The sequence below is a fragment of the Agrilus planipennis genome, unplaced genomic scaffold (assembly GCF_000699045.2).
Source record: "Agrilus planipennis isolate EAB-ADULT unplaced genomic scaffold, Apla_2.0 scaffold25, whole genome shotgun sequence".
Lineage (NCBI taxonomy): Eukaryota > Metazoa > Arthropoda > Insecta > Coleoptera > Buprestidae > Agrilus > Agrilus planipennis.
The window spans coordinates 2,122,901-2,140,029 of NW_020439112.1; the positions used below are offsets into that span (position 1 = coordinate 2,122,901).

The 17,129-nt window shown below is 38.4% G+C and overlaps 1 protein-coding gene across 1 annotated transcript in view; it reads right to left on the minus strand.

Annotated features, from left to right (window-relative positions):
- Positions 1-625: 625 nt before the first annotated feature.
- The window catches only part of LOC108738263 (prolow-density lipoprotein receptor-related protein 1), a 37,015-nt gene continuing 20,511 nt past the window's right edge, over positions 626-17,129 (minus strand). Inside the window, exons 7-27 of the mRNA XM_025977636.1 lie at positions 16,421-17,041; positions 15,346-16,156; positions 14,526-15,227; positions 13,751-14,221; positions 13,239-13,656; positions 12,929-13,173; positions 12,516-12,749; positions 11,699-12,449; positions 10,243-10,562; positions 9,857-10,126; positions 9,592-9,708; positions 8,814-9,431; positions 8,206-8,488; positions 7,829-8,087; positions 6,773-7,703; positions 5,926-6,547; positions 4,586-5,820; positions 4,111-4,391; positions 2,442-3,287; positions 1,620-2,090; positions 626-1,171 (exon numbers count right to left, since the gene is read on the minus strand). Coding sequence (XP_025833421.1) covers positions 1,043-1,171; positions 1,620-2,090; positions 2,442-3,287; positions 4,111-4,391; positions 4,586-5,820; positions 5,926-6,547; positions 6,773-7,703; positions 7,829-8,087; positions 8,206-8,488; positions 8,814-9,431; positions 9,592-9,708; positions 9,857-10,126; positions 10,243-10,562; positions 11,699-12,449; positions 12,516-12,749; positions 12,929-13,173; positions 13,239-13,656; positions 13,751-14,221; positions 14,526-15,227; positions 15,346-16,156; positions 16,421-17,041 — 10,635 coding nt within the window. The 3' untranslated portion in view covers positions 626-1,042. The remainder of the gene's footprint in view (positions 1,172-1,619; positions 2,091-2,441; positions 3,288-4,110; positions 4,392-4,585; positions 5,821-5,925; positions 6,548-6,772; positions 7,704-7,828; positions 8,088-8,205; positions 8,489-8,813; positions 9,432-9,591; positions 9,709-9,856; positions 10,127-10,242; positions 10,563-11,698; positions 12,450-12,515; positions 12,750-12,928; positions 13,174-13,238; positions 13,657-13,750; positions 14,222-14,525; positions 15,228-15,345; positions 16,157-16,420; positions 17,042-17,129) is intronic.

Below are 17,129 nucleotides of genomic sequence, written 5' to 3' on the forward strand. Positions count from 1 at the left end.
ATATATATAAAACGTTTAATCTGCTTGAGTATTCATTATTAACGTATAAATGTAATAAATAATTGACGACATGGGTGGGTGAAGATTTTCTGAGTTGCAGTTTTTGCATAAATACAAATTTTTGCGAATATTTTGACGTGAATCATTAAATAGAAGATATAGACTAGACAAAGATCTTATAGATAGTAGTTTGTGCAGCTAAAAATACTTTCATTGCGAACTTCTCAAAAATTTAGTTTCGTTACACAATACCTTCATCCACTTATGTCTTCAATTATTGACTTAAAATTATTTTAATATCATTTTTATTGAGATTCAGTGGCTTCTGTATTATTTGTTTTCATATGTTATCCTACTATAAATGTATTACATATTAAATAACTAATATTGACCAATTCGATTGCTTATTCTTATTATTTTATGAAATTGTGGTCTCTTGCTATTGTACTCTTTCTTTATCGTCATCATATAAAAATGTTAGCTAAATAGCACATTAAAACATGTAAAAGACACGTAAAAAGCTGCTTACATAAAAAAATACATAGGAACAGTCAATACCTTTCTGTCCGAGCGTTATGAGAACCTCGTATTTTCTTTACAAAAATAACATTCATTGTATTTTTTTCAGTCATTAACTTGCAGGTACATTAAAAAAAAAATCAATTTTCTACTTGTTCGAAAGATTGAAAACAGTACAGAAACGTAGGTACAGTACACAGACCATGTGCAACGACAAATAAAGAAATAATATTAGTATTACACACTGTACACTGCAAAAATAGAAAAATATTGACTTTATCTCTCACAAACACTTAAAAAATTGTTATGATATGTACTAGCTTTAAATTATTTACAATACAACTAACTACCCTAATATGTAATAAAAAGTAAAACAAAAAAGTTACAACCATATATAAAAAAAGAGTATTAGTATAAATGCTGTTCTTAGACGACTATTGTAAATAAAATAGAGAGAAAAAAGAAATGGCACTATTCACAGCAAATTGCAACTTAAAGATTAGTAGAATTTAATCATAGGTACTCAGACGTCTTCGTTCGTTAGGGGCGGTATTTCGTCAACCCTGCCTTGCAGCAGCCCTGCCTTTTCTTCTTTAACATTCCCAGTACCATTAAACACCGATTCGTACAATGGATTCGTAAAGTTACCACTCTATACAACAAAAATAACGCAATGAAATAAAATATGCGACCTGAATTCAATTTTTAAATTAGCAGTAAAGCAAGTGGTTAGGTAATGATAATTTTGGTGTCCTGGCAGGACGAAAAATAGTTTTTCCTACCTGGCATAATTTTGTTTATATCAATAGTTGTAAAATAGGTTTTATAAAACCTCACGTGCGGAGTAACTCTAAAAGAATAGGACACGAGGCATTGTATGCTTAGTATATTTACTTATATGTAAAATTTAATTCATATCACAAGTAAATTTCAATGAAAATCAAAATAAGTTGATATTAATCGAAAAAATCTTGTGTTACATGTTTAGCTACTTTATGCAAATAATGAAGGAATAACAAATGTAAGTAGGTCTTTAATATTAATAAAAAGATCTCTTTTAGTCCTGCCAAAAATCCAAAATTAGCATAATGAGTTCATACCTTGTCTGCATCTAATGTAAACGGTTCAGTGTCTCTCTCCTGATAAATCGGATTATTAAAATCATTTTCTTGTAACCTCTCGTGTAAGAACGGTCGTCTCCTTTTGATTATGATGTATGCAGTTGAAGCAGCTCCGGCAACAATAAGTAATATTCCAAGACTGAATATAAGAGGCAAGAAAATGCTCGAATCGCTGTTATCTGATGATTTCTGCGTTTTCACAGTAAGAGATGTTCCGCATTGGATTCCCTCATATTCGGGTGGACAGATGCAGTACGGCATACCTTCGCTGTCCATGTAGCAGGTTCCCTGGTTCTTGCAGTACTGGAGGCATTTCAACGGAGTCTGACACGAAGTGCCTCCCCAGTTTTCCGGACAAAGGCACATAGGAGTTGATCGGAGGCCGTCTATTACACATAAACCTCCGTTCAGACAATAAGAATTGCATGGATTATCATGCCCCATGTAAATCTTAAATAAATAAAAAAAAAAAACAATAAAAGTATAATAATTAAAACATAGGACCATACAAGGTAACAAGATTGCTGATGAGTTAATTAAGACAAGAACTTTTAGATGGGAGTCTTGCTCTTTGCTATAAGTAAAAATTTTATAAAAAATGATATGGGAAAGAGATTGGAAAACAGCAAGCAGCTGTAATCGAGTTGGGTAGAAATACACCTGGTAGAACTGACGATATCCTAGTTATAGATCAAAAAAGATCAAGTTACTCATGTACTCATTCTACATCTATACAATTACAAAAAACCGTAGAACGAAGAGAGGATTATTAGATATAACTAATACACAATTAACATTTACCTCGCACAGTTTTCCACCCCATGTTTTTTCACACGTGCATATTATGTGATCACCCCATTGATGGCAGGTACCGTTATTCTTACAGGAACAATCACATTCCCGTGGTCTATTTGCCTTCGTGCATAAATCAATTTCGCAACGACGACCACCAAATCGTGACGGACACTCACACTCTGGCTCTTTGACGCCCAATCGACACGTTCCCCCATTCTGACAATGCATGTGGCATGCGTCGTTAGGAGCCATGTTACCACCTCGACGTTTTTCGCATCGGCGTCCCGCAAACCCTGGAGGGCAAGTACATTCCAGCCCTTCGGAGCACGTGCCACCGTTTTCACAGTAACCGTCGCAACCGGTCACGTTACAGTTGCTACCCCGAAAGCCCTGTATACAATCACAAACGGATTTGGCGTTGCCCCCTTCTCCGGTCCGTCGACAAATGCCGTCGTTGAGACATTCGAGGTCCAGGCAATGTTGACACCTGTTGCCTGTGTATTCTGGTTGACAGTTGCACCGAGCCACACTAAGGGCAACGTTGTAACACGTGCCATTGTTATAACACCAATTCTTGCACTTGTTAACGGGTGATTCGCAACGTTCTCCCGTCCACTGGGGCGGACAATTGCATTTTAGAACGGGCTGGCCATCAGGTGACGATGCTAATAGGTCTGGGTAGCACATACCCTTGTTACGGCAGTATTGGGAGCATCGATAATGTTCGCAGTGTTGTCCTGTGTACAGTGGATGACATACGCATTTTGGTGCTTGACCAGGAACTATTTTGCACACACCATTGTTACAATTGAGGGGGCAAGAGACAGCGGACGTAGTGCTCGCATGGCACGTCTGTAAAACAACGATTATAAGGAATAACATCTTTCAAAAATATTTCGACTACAAGTGATCAGAAATTGCCATAATAAAAACATTTTCTCATGTAAAGTTTAAAAGGGCGGTAATTCCCAGTCAGCTTAGTGAATTATACAAATTAATTTTTATTGTTACCTAATTAGATGCACAGGGTTGGATTTGACTGTTTTTAATATTTCCGGAAAGAAAATCAGTAAAATACTAATATATGAAGTTAAACAATTATAACTATTAAGCAAGTTTGTAACTAACAACTAAAAATAGGTAATATGCTGCAATTTTTTTACTTTGTGTGCTAATTTATTTTTCTATAAATTAATCAAGTACGAACCTGACTGCAAATATATCTACATAGATAAATACATTTCCGTTTTGGAATTCCCTTACGTAAGAAACTTTAGATTTTGAGAAATTAACATATTATTAACATAAAGCAAGCGGTGATCAAATTGTAACATTTACATGGTAAACTGTTAAATTATGTTAATGAAGGACGTAATAAGCAAGCACTTCATTTATATTGCACAAACGTAACTTTACATATTATTTAATAGACAAAGATTGGTGTATTGAAAAGACAATCAAAATGCCTTAATACAATTATTGTTATCGGTATATTGCCCATACAACTAACTACCCTAATATGTAATAAAAAGTAAAAGGTAAATTTAATTATATTAAAGTGAAAAATTATACATTATTATTATTATGCGTCAGAGATTAGAAATTACTATTTTTTATAATATAATCGCGTTTTAAGTAAAGGTGAGCCAAAAAAAGAATACAATTACTTCCTTACCACATTATCTTTAATAAATCCATCCGCGCAGGCACACGTCGCCCCTTCCGGATTTAATAGACAAAATTCGTTGGAATCGCAGACCTTATTGCAGCGATTTGTGATGTTACGTGTCTGTCTATTTTCTTGAACTATTAAAATGTGTGATAGTCTTGGAAGTTGTTGAGCTAAAGGAAAAAGTTCTCCACGACCAAATTTATCCATTCGGAATACATTGTTCGTCTGATAGGTTGACAGGTAGACATTGTCCTCGAACACTTCGATTTTATACGGACGCATTTCTGAAAATTTAAGAGAAAAGTTAGTCTAATATATAATCTATCTATTATACAAACATGACACAATTGATAGCGAAAACCGGGAACAAAATGAGCAATGTTTCTATAAATCTAAACATACAATGCATACATACTCAATGTTCACAATTTGTAATTAATTTTGGTAAATAATAAAATTTGCTTAAATATCCACTTACTATGTTGAAAATTCCTGACAATTTGCCTGTCTGTTCCATCAAACTTGACCGATTCAATAGCCGTTGTTTTGGCGTCAGCCCAATACAATCTCTTAGCAGGATAATCTATTGCCATACCTGTCGGCCAGAGTACACCTACGTTCACCAATATTTTTCGCATGTTCCCGTCCATATGACTGACTTCAATTTTCGCCGGAGGTCCCCAATCGGTCCAGAACACCAAACCATCAGCGGGCGTTACTACTACGTCTCTAGGTTGTTGAATATCGTCTTTAGCAAGGGTGAAGGTCTGTTTCCCTTCTAAATCAGATACCACTATCCTATTCCCATCCGCGATGTATAATCGATAAGCGACCCAATCTACTGCTATTCCTCGGGGCTCTTTTAGGCCAGATAGTACCGTTTTAATTGCACTATTAGCCCTTTTCACTCTTGTTCTATTGTTACTACTACTGTGGTTTGTTTTGGATCCTGAAAAGTTTATGCTTTGTACGCGTTTGTTTTGGTGATCGGTCCAATACGCTGTCATCTGCTCAGGGCCATAAAGAACATCCAGATAGTCAACTTTGTACCCTGGTGCTGTAGCTAATATTGGCTTGCCGTATTCCTGATCAACATTTTCCCATTTGTATGGTGACATAAGCCTTAGTTCGGCTTCAGCGGCTAGTACCAGTTTTCCTGGTTCTCCTGAAGCTTTACAACTGCCGTTATTATTGTCATAGTAGTATCCGGGAGCACACTTGCAAGTATGATGTCCCGCTTTGCGTTCAATGCATAGTTGGGAGCAGGTATTCCATCGACATGCCGTTTCTTCGCAGCCCTCCTCGTCGCTATCGTCTCCACAATCATTCTCCTTGTCACAACGTAATGACATTTGTATACACTTGCCATTTTTACATCGGAACATGTGAGATCCGCATTTCTTCTCGCTCTTGCACACGGACTGTTCTTCATCTGATTTATCGCCGCAATCGTCGTTGCCGTCGCACACGACGTTCAGGGGTACGCACCGGTTGTTGCTACAACGTAAACGACCAGGAGGACATGCAAGTGTTGAGCACATGTGTAAAGCCTCGTCCGAGCCGTCTTCGCAGTCATTTTGACCGTCGCAACGCCAGTCGTCTTTGATACACAGTCCATTGTCACATTTGAATTCGCCTTCTGCACAAGCGTCGCTGCAATTTACTTCGTCAGAACCGTCAGGGCAGTCGGTTTCTCCGTCACATTTCCACTTACTGCAATCAAATTATTTACAAGTCTCAGGCATTAATATGATTACAATATAAACAAAGATCATAACGACAAGGCAATCTTTTAAATAATCGAATTAATGTACTTACATATAAATGCAGACTTTAGGGTTTGCACACTGAAATTCGTTCTGTCCACACTTGGATTGGCAGCCGATTTCGTCGCTTCGATCCTCACACTGGTACTCTCCATCACATCTTAAATTTCCGCGTATGCAACGTCCAAACGTGCAACGAAACTCAGACTCGGAACAATTTCGTGGGGTACATCCGACTTCATCCGATCCGTCACCACAATCGTTATCAAAGTCACATCGCCACCGGCCCGGTATACATCTGTTATTTGTACATTTAAAGTATGTTGGATCACATGTATGGAATTCGGGTTGACTACAAGTGGGTGGTTCGTCTTCGTCTCCGGCGCAATCCGAATCTCCATCACATCGCCACGCCATCGGTATGCAGCGGCCCGAGTTGCAGCGGAACTGATCACGGGGACATGTTCTCGAACGACATTCTTCCATTTCATCGGATTTGTCACCGCAATCGTTGTCCCCGTCACAAACCCAAACTGCCGGAACGCATTTATCATTTTCACATTTGAATTGATTTGGTGAACAAGAAGCTGGAGGACAATCGGCCTCATCTTCACCCAGGCGACAATCCTTGTGCTTGTCGCAACGCTTGTTTCCAGGTATACATCTGGGTGGTACTAAAACGGGGGGAAAAGTGAATAAATAGCAATTAAGTAATAAATAAGTAAATAATTAATAAATTAATAATTGTAAATGTTTCCTAGATGGGTCGAAAGTATGTATATATTAAAATGCATAATTTTGTTAATGCTTGCGACATACATACATACACATACAAAAAGGTTTATTACGACTTCTGTCACAATTATTCATGTTATCATTAGAGATGTATTGCAACTTACCCTTTTCATCTCCTTCGCATCGAAATTGATTGTTTAAACAAGTGTAATTTCGACAATTAATCTCGTCCGAGTTATCTCCACAATCATCAGTACCATCGCACAATTGTGACGGATGCACACAGTGTCTGTTTTCGCATTGGAACTGTCCGGGCAAACACTCAAATTCTCGACAGCCAGGCGGTTCGTCCGATCCGTCGCCGCAGTCGTCCTGTGTATCACATTTCCACCAAAACGGTATGCATTTGTACGTGTTCTTGCATTCAAAATGAGCGGTGGTACAATTCGACACACACGATTTTCCGTCAGGAGCAAGCTCATAGTTTTCAGGACAGGCGCATGTGTAAAACGGTGCAGTAGGCTTAAGCAAACATAACGCAGAACAGTTTGCTTTTAAACATGGATTATTCTGTGTCTCAATTTGCCTTAGTGGATGCACCACTCTTAAATCCATTGGTCTATGCACAGTAAAATAAAGTGAAGAGCAATTTTCACCGCTGTACTTGAGACATTTTCCAATAGATTTCGTTTCCCAATCGGTCCAATAGACATACTCCTCCCAGACAGCTATAGCGAACACATGATGCAACGGTATACCCAATTTTTCTGAACGACTTGCTATGATTTTGATGTTTTTGCCATCTAAATCTGAGACAGCTATATAATCTTCACGTGCGTCCGCCCAGAACAGTTCTTGGGTGTCGTAGGCAATGGTAAGTGCATTGGGCCAACCAAGACTCGAATTTACTATCACATGAGGGTTGGATCCATCCATTGCTGCTTTACCGATGTGTACGCGTATGCCCCAATCTGTCCAATACATATTGCCCCTTATGGGGTCCAAAGCGATGGCACGAGGCTCGTCTAGACCATCGGAAATCAATACCCTACGGAATTTACCTTTGAGCGACGACACTTCCAAAGTGTCCAAACCCTACAAATATTATTTTTATTTAATGATTAAAAACTATTCTAAGATAATATTGTTACAAAATTAAAAATAGATAAATTATACATAGAGTTCTTAAAAAATATTAAATACTTATATAAAATAATTACCTTATCACACCAATACAAATTCCGTCCTATCCAGTCAACAGCAAGCCCGTCAGGATTTTGCAATGTATTCTGATGCAGGATTTCTGCAGTAGCGTTTGGTGTGTCTTTGCAAAGTCGTTTTATGGAACTACCAGCAGCGGTCACGTCTGACCAGAAAATGCATTCACTCATTAGGTCAAAATCGAGAGCTACAGCATTTGTTAAATTGTGAGCAACAAGAGTTGAGTGGCCGTCAAGGGTCAATTCGCGTATATAGTACCTAAGAAAAAAGATGTTTATTAGAAACGTACTTTGTATACATTACAGTGATTATAGTATTTAATAACCATATTAAATAATGAATATCTATCAATTTCATATAAAGGATATTAATTTACCTGTTTGCTAACATTAGTTTGGCAGGTACAGTTGAGTTAGCGCGACAAGAATGCATGTCGGCTTTCATAATGTAACCATCAACGCATCTACACACATATGAACCTAGCGTGTTGTGGCATGTCTGGCTACAGGGTCGATTGGCGCACTCGTCCACGTCATCACAAAGGTGGTTGTCTTTTGGGCTGATTTTGTAGCCTTCCTTACATGAGCATGTGTAACCTACTTTCTCATCAGTACAATTCTGGGCACACGGTCGAGGTGCTGCGATACATTCATTAATATCTAAAACAAAAACACCATCTTAACGGAAAGATATATTTCATAATTATAACAGTTTGACGCCTAAGAAGAGAAAAACGTTTTTCTTCCAAAAATAAAATAATAGAGGAAATAAATTACAATAAAAAAATATTATACTGAATAATAATAGATAATATTTGCCCATTGCAGTAGAAGTATGCTCTTATAATTATAGATATTATACAGTGTAGTTATTTTTTTTAAAGACCAAATTTCTATAACTTTTTCTGTATTTCCTGATAAAATTTACGTAAGGAAATAAAAAGATGTGAATGTGAATCTTTATATTGCAATCATGAATACTTACTGCACTTGTTTTCGTCACTAAAATCGCCACAGTCATTCTCGCCATTACAGAGCATCGTCTCATTAATGCAGACTCCGTTTTTACACTGGAATCGTCCAGACGCTTTATCGCAAAGCTCTTTGCGACATTCGTCAGTCGTCTCATCCGAGTTGTCACCACAGTCGTCGTGCCCGTCGCACATTTGAGATCGAGTTATGCAATTTCCGTTAACACATCGATACTGTTTGGGGGTGCACTGGCTGTTCTTACGACACGCATGAGGCTCCTCATCCGATCCATCCACACAATCCAGATCACCATCGCAATAATACAATCGGTTTATGCACATCTTGTCTGCGCACTGGAACTGATTGGGTAGACATGTGGTTGGAGCACAACCGCCGGCTTCGCCCTCGTCTGCACGGTCCTGACAATCAGCCTCGCCGTCGCATACCCATCCTTTTGGTATGCAACGGCCGGTGCTGTTGCACCGAAATTCCCACAAACCGCAGGCACGATCTCGACAATGATCGCTCTCATCTGACAAATCTGGGCAGTCTGGTTGAGTATCACACTGCCATAATACAGGAATACAATCGCCATTCTTGCAGCGGAACTGATCGGCGCGACATTGATACTCTAAATTAAATAAAACAATAATATTAAATAAGAAATAAAAATTCAAAACATTTAAAAGCATTTTTATACCATTGGAGGTTAATGGGAAGGCGCCGCACACATATATTAATTTTATTTATTTTAATTTGCTAAATATAATATGCATTACAAATTTACTTACGACAACCTGTTTCATCTGAGTTATCGGTACAATCTGATATTCCATTACACCTTAAATTTGATGGAATGCATACTCCTGTTTCACACAGAAATTGATGTTTTTCACAGTAATTAGTATCTAAAAAGAAAAAAGAAATTAAAACTACAACGAAATGTATCTCGTACAATATAAACGAGTCCTATTCAATTAAGCTTACCTTAATGACAAAAAATATACATCTAAAGATGATAAATCAAAAAATTTTTAATGTTAAATTTTACATTACCACATTCAGCTTCATCAGAACTGGCGTTCACTCCTTTTCCATCCTTGCAGTCATCGATACCATTACATTTTACCCCGTAGGGCAGACATCGCCCATCGAGGCATCTAAACTCGTTCCACTGACACGTAACATTGGTGCAATTACGTTCGTCGGAATTGTCCCAGCAATCGTTTTCGCCATCACATATCCAATCTTTGTGTATACAAACCATCGTCTTTTCACAGTTTATCATCTTTGTATCTTTCATTTCTTGAACACAATTCACGGAAGCTAAAATAGAGATACAGTAAAACTCAACAGAGAGTGGTCAAGTACGTACTTAAAGATGTATAGAGGTAGAATACTTATCTAAATTCATTCATTTAAATTTCGTACTGTTTACTTACGGCATCCAATTTCGTCACTGAGATCCTTGCAGTCTGGATCTCGATCGCACATGAATTTCTTCATAATACATTCGCCACTGCCACACTTGAAATGGTCATCGTCCTTGCATGAGCAGTTTTTCTCGTCGCTATTATCACCACAGTCATCTTCGCCATTACACGTGACATTGTTAAAGATACAGCGCTTATTCAAACACTGATGCCAGCCCAACGGACACGTTCTATGTCCGCAATAACCAGCTTCTTCGTCTGAAGCGTCCGCGCAATGAGCCACGCCGTCACACGTGAGCTGGAAGGGAACGCAACCACCATCGGAACATCTACAAACAATGTGAATTTTATCCTCTTCTATTGCTGTTTTTATATCAAAAATAGGGAAAATCATATTAAGAAATTTCTGTAAATTAACTACAAAATAGTACTTAGACAATTTTAGTTTCAATTTAAAGGTATATACAGGGTGCTTCAAAAAAATGTATACACACTTTGAACTTCCAAACCGTTCTACAAAGTTAAATTTCAGGAAAATAGAAAGCTGAAAGTCCAATGTAAATGAAACATAAATAACAAATGTTAATACTGTTCAAATTGGTGACCTACAGCATCAATACAATTCTGAGTACGAGTCACCACAGATTCTGTACATCGTATCAAAACGTGATACGTGAACCGGGATTTATGGGTAGCATCATTTGGTCGGATGAAGCCCAATTCAAACTTAATGGAACTGTCAATAGGCACAATTGTGTTTACTGGGGTGAAGAAAATCCTCACATTACAATTGAAAAAGCTGTAAATTTGCCTGGTGTAAATGTGTGGTGCGGTTTGTCTTCAAGGGGACTCATTGGACCTTTTCGATTTGAAGGCACTGTAACTGGTATTAATTACCTAACAATGCTTGCTGATTCCATATTTCCTGCCATTCGTGCATTATACGGTAATGATGATTTTTATTTTCAACAAGATGGTGCTCCGCCGCACTATCACAGGGACGTACGAGCTTACCTGGATCAAAATTTGTCGGGCCAGTGGATAGGACGCAGGGGGCCAATCGAGTTTCCAGCACGCTCTCCAGACCTTACACCACTGGATTTCTTCTTGTGGGGCACAGTAAAAGATGAGGTGTACAAACGTAAACCACGTAACCTAGACATTCTTTGGAATGAGATTCAAGCAGTGTGTAGAGAAATCTCATTGGACGTTTTGATACGATGTACAGAATCTGTGGTGACTCGTACTCAGAATTGTATTGATGCTGTAGGTCACCAATTTGAACAGTATTAACATTTGTTATTTATGTTTCATTTACATTGGACTTTCAGCTTTCTATTTTCCTGAAATTTAACTTTGTAGAACGGTAAATAAATTTTCTATGGAAGTTCAAAGTGTGTATACATTTTTTTGAAGCACCCTGTATATGCATATGAAATATTGCAATTTTGCATCTACCGCATACCTGAATGATTCTCTAGTGCAATTCGAGCTCCTCTCACTAAAACACCTTTTACCATCTTCAGCGAGTACCCTCCCTTCAATACACGCGCACCGAACCTCTCCTGAAGAGTCGTACGCGCAGAGTTCTTCACAACCACCGTTAAACGTGAGACAGGGATTGGAGAGGCAGTCGTCAGTATCATTGGCTATGGCCACTATGCCCATAGGTTTCGCTACGTTCTTCCTGAGCCATACAAGGTCCTGTCCGGTCAATTTGTTCGCACGAAGAACGGCATGCAAGACCCAATCGGTCCAGAAGATGTAATTTTTATAAACCGCTATTGCAAACGGGTGCTGAGGGACCACTTTAACCAAAACGACGCGGTGTGAACCGTCGTAATGACATCGTTCAATCTTGTCCAAACGTGCATCGGCCCAATATAGATGATGAGCATAATGATCAAGTGCAAGTGCGTTCGGCATACGGATCTCAGTCGTGATGATGGACTCAGTACCAAAACCGGTAAGAAATGCCCGATCAATACTGGGTTTGAGTGAGTTCCAGTTCGTCCAGTAGACGCGACCACGACAACTGTCCACAGCGATGCCCCTGGGCTTATCGAATTGACTCAAACGAATGATCGTTTCGACCGAACTTGCATTCCTACCATCTTCAGTCAAATTGACTTTATTTATTGTGGCCTCGTTGTTACACGTCCAATATAACGCACGATTAACCTGCTCGAATGCTAGACCTTCTACTGATCCTTGCTCTTAAATAAAAACAACAACAAAAATTTAATAACTATCGATCTTTAGTAATAGTAATAATAACTTACTCTCCACTATAATGGTATGTCCGCTTCCATTAAAATGCACGCTATTAATCGACCCCCTTTGTATGTCAGAATAGAAAAGTAAACTATGCTGATAATCGAAAGCAAGCCCTATCGCGTTCCTCATCAGGCTGTTGTTTTTTATACTTGGATATGGAGAGTTTTGGATGTTTTTGTCGCTTATGTCGACAGAATCGATACTTACTACTCGAGAGTACATGACGAAGCTTTCATATTCTGAAATAATAATACAAAACAAAATTTATTAAACAGTTAAGATCATTATGTTTTCATAAATTAAATTCAAAACCGAGTCTGCGTGTGATCCATACATAGAGTTTGAATGCTTATTACATGTTTGATTTTGAAAGTCTATCGTATCAGTTACAATTACTAAAAACGTTTTTAAAATTCACCTTTACAAGTTTTACCATCACTTCCAATATATCCATGAGGACATGCGCAAATTGGATGAGTACCATTAAAAAGGCATAAATGTTCACATCCACCATTATCATTTGCACAAGCATTAGTGCCGTTCTGCCTTTTACGAGAAAACACTTGTATATCTTTCAGAGAATCTCTTTGATTCTTTAGCATGCTATGGAAGTCCGATAAATTAGAGAGAGGAGCATATTTAATGCTGCCCCTGTCATGCATCCTATTAATAAAAAAAAAGGAAATTATTTTAAACGGTTTATTATCGTTATATAATTATTATCTTACCTGTCAATCCAGTATATAGTATCTTCAAATATTGTGAAGGCAATGGGATATTCCGAAGATTTATTAAGAACAGCTGTTCTCTCCGATCCATCGTAGCGGACCCTTTCGATTGTGCGACTCTCTGAATCGCACCAGTAAATGTACTGATTATCGTAATCTAGGACAACATCGGAGATACTTGCAGAATTATTTAACAATAATTTACGATTTGAACCATCTAAACCGGCTCTCTCGAGTTTCGTGCCACCACCCCAAACAAGCAAACCAGCTGCAGGATCCACGGCCAAAGCAACGTTTTTGCCTATATTGCCGTACAACACTACATACCTCGAGGCACCATTTAGACGCGAAACTTCGATTACATCGCGTTTTACATCACTCCAATACATGTTACGAGCTGCCCAGTCAATCGCCAAACCTTTAACACAAGACAGAATTTTTGTACAATAAAAATATTCTTCGTCTTTTTGGTTTAATTCTAAAAAAGTGCACCTATCTATAATTTCACTCACCCGTTAACCAATCACCAGAAATTGTTTCCATTAGTTCTGTCTGTTCCAAAATAACGGTACGATTAGTGCCATCCCTATTAATTGCTTTCACAGTACCATGATCGCTGTCCGCCCAAAAGAGTTTATCTTCATCAGCCAAGAAGTCTATAGCACTTGCCATCGATACACGAGATATAGGTCCAAGAACTTCAGTTTCATTGTTTCCGTCTAAGGGTAGACCGCATATTTCCCAATTAATGGAATAAAAGAGGAAGTCCTTGGCTCCCACACATTTTGTTGGATCACTTTTGTCCACCATAAAACCAGTAGCACATTTACATACAAATTCTGTAGATGAAGTAGGAAGACAGAGGTGCTGACATCCACCGCGATTATTCCCGCAAGGATGACTGCCCTCCTGTAGCATGGGATCGTATATGCGAAGAGAAAGTACGTTACTTGTCGAATTTCTTAATATCCTGTCGTCAACGCCTATAAGTAGTTAATAAATATCATTAAAAAAAATTGATTCAAGCAACTATTACATTATTTTAAAACTAACAAGTACTCTTTTTAAGTAAAGCTAAATAACAAAAATTAGTCTGAGTGTAGGAACAGTTGAATATAAATTTAAATATGAATAGGAATACTGAAGTTAACTTTGGCGATCGTTTTGTGATTTAATTATTTATGACCTTTTCTCTTTTGTCCAAGAATTTCCGACCACAAGCAAACAAAAAGACAACCCTTACAAGCCATTGTATAAGTTTTTCAAAAAAACATACAACTGGTCTACCTGATATTTTGTCCGCCACATGAATGGATTGTTCGTCATCTTCAGCATAATAAATATATTCCTGATATACTGCAATTGCCAAAATCGCAAAATCATTGGTTATATTTAATTTCTGTACATTCTTTCCGTCCCTGTTCGAGAAATAAACACTGTGATCATTTATCCAATACAATCTTCCTGTTGTAAAGTCGATGTTTAAACTTTTAGCATTTAAAGAAAGATCAGACACCAGCACTTCGTTGCGGCTCCCATCCATTGAGCTCCTTTCTATATTTGCTGTTCTATCGTATAAGGAAATTCGGTACAATTTTCCGTTTGCAGGATCCGCAGCTAAACTGACCGCTATTCCAGAATCACCAGCCAGTTTCATAATGTACTCCGCTTCCAGATTACAAACCATTATCCCAGATGTTGAACTAATAAATAAGAGATTCGAAAGCCAATCGACAGCTAGGCCATTTGGATGTATAATGCCTGTGTCAATGAGCGTTTTCGTAGGTCCTGAAGTCAATCCCGTTCGTTTTATCTCACTAACTTGATAATCAGCCCAGTATAATGTTTTGGTTCTACTTAAGAAGTCTATTTGGCTGGGACTTAGCACTTGGGGCACACTTATAGTCGGAATCATGTAGTAATAGGGCTGAAGCAAATCTATCCCTCGAATCTCATTGTTTCTTGCTATTAGTAGCACACGTTCGTTCACTGTAATCATGTTATAAAAATATGTGACCTCACTGTAAAAAATGAACTTAAACTTAAAAATTTAGCATTTAAGTAAGCATTACTCTTTACGTAAAGCAAAAGTGTTGTTTTTATTTACCAACGCATGTGCGATTGTCAATGTCAAGACGCATAACGTGGGGACAGTCGCAACGATACGTTCCATTAGTATGAAGAAGACAGAGATGTGAACAACCGCCATTTTTTGTTTCACAAGGACTGGGACGAACCCCTCTTGGCTGCCTACTAGGGTGCAGTACCAACAAGTCAAAAGGTTGGGTCAATGTACGATGTATAGTATCCAAATCTTTACCAGTCCACTTGTTAGCACGTACGACGCTGTTACTACGCCAATCAGTCCAATAAACGTAATTTCCGTACAAAGTGATTGCAAAAGGATGAGACACTGATTCATGTTTGCGCATAACTTCTCGCAAATCGGAACCGTCATAACGTGTTGTATGAATAGAATCGGATCGAGCATCTATCCAATAAATGCGGCGTGTATCATAATCGAGAGTAAGACCATTCGGCCAGCCTCCTCCCACAATCTTGTCGACGCGTACAATAATCATCCGATCCAAACCTGCTAACGTGCATCGTTCGATACGAGGCGCCGAATTGTCCCAATCTGTCCAAAAAAGAAGACCGTCGCGCGGATCGAGAGCGATTGCACGAGGGCTTTCCATATCTCCAGCAACCAAAGTGCGCCTGAAACTGCCGTTTAAACGAGCCACTTCTATCTGGTCCAGGTTGCTCTCGACCCAGTACAAATTACCACCGATCCAGTCGACGGCCAGGCCTTCAGCTGTTGACAGACCAGTCTGCACGACGACCTCAATGTTGCTCAGTGAACCACTAATCAATGTACCACGGTAGATTTTGTCGTCAATTATGTCGGTCCAAAATACCTAACAATGTTAAATACGTGTATGACTAACAATGACTGAATAAAATATCCCTATATTTTGTAATTTTAAATGACGTATTACTTGTAATGAAAAAAAAAAAATTATCTACATAATGTGTCTTTACTGAATGAAAGCAATAGAAAAAGATGTGTCAGCGTATCAATTTATATTTAACAAAACTCGCAGCTATATGTGGATAAAGAAATATGGACCACAATAAATAGTAATTAAGTGACTGAGTAAGGAATTATGTGTGTAACTCACCATGTCAGCATCATCTGAATGATAAAAATCAACGGCTATTGTGTTCTTCAAACTAGCTATGAGAGATTTTGCGCTAAAGTCATGGAGATCGACTCCCTTCAGTTCGTGTCTGTTGCTGAATATAATGTAGGGTGTTGCTGGGTCGTTGCTGTTACACGTGAATTTGTCATCTGATAATGTGTAGCCGGGTAAACAAGCGCACTTGTAGTTAGACCGTTTTGGATGACACAATTGCGAACAGACACCCCACAATTCGCATGGGTGGGTTTCAAGACATGTAGTCTTATTTGGCAATAGATGCCAGCCATGTGGACAATAGCATACCATGCCTTCAGGAGAATTATGGCATTCATGGGAACAGATTGAGGACGCCAATGTACACATTTGTTCTGAACATCGTAGGCCTTCGTCTGATCCATCTGCGCAATCATTGACTTCATCACAAAGACGTTCCACAGACACGCATGTAGTTCCATTATCACATAGACGATTCGGATGGTCACATTCTAGTTCAGGTGGAGGGGTAATTGAGTGATTTGTTGCGTTATCAATCTTTGACTGAGAACAATTGTGCTCGTCGAAACCATTTTCACAATCTATTCTGCCGTCACATTGGAATTTCTACAATAGAAATAACTGCTTCACAAATACTTAACATTTTTATATTGTAATAGAAGATTTTACTATGTTAATTAAATTAAAATTATAT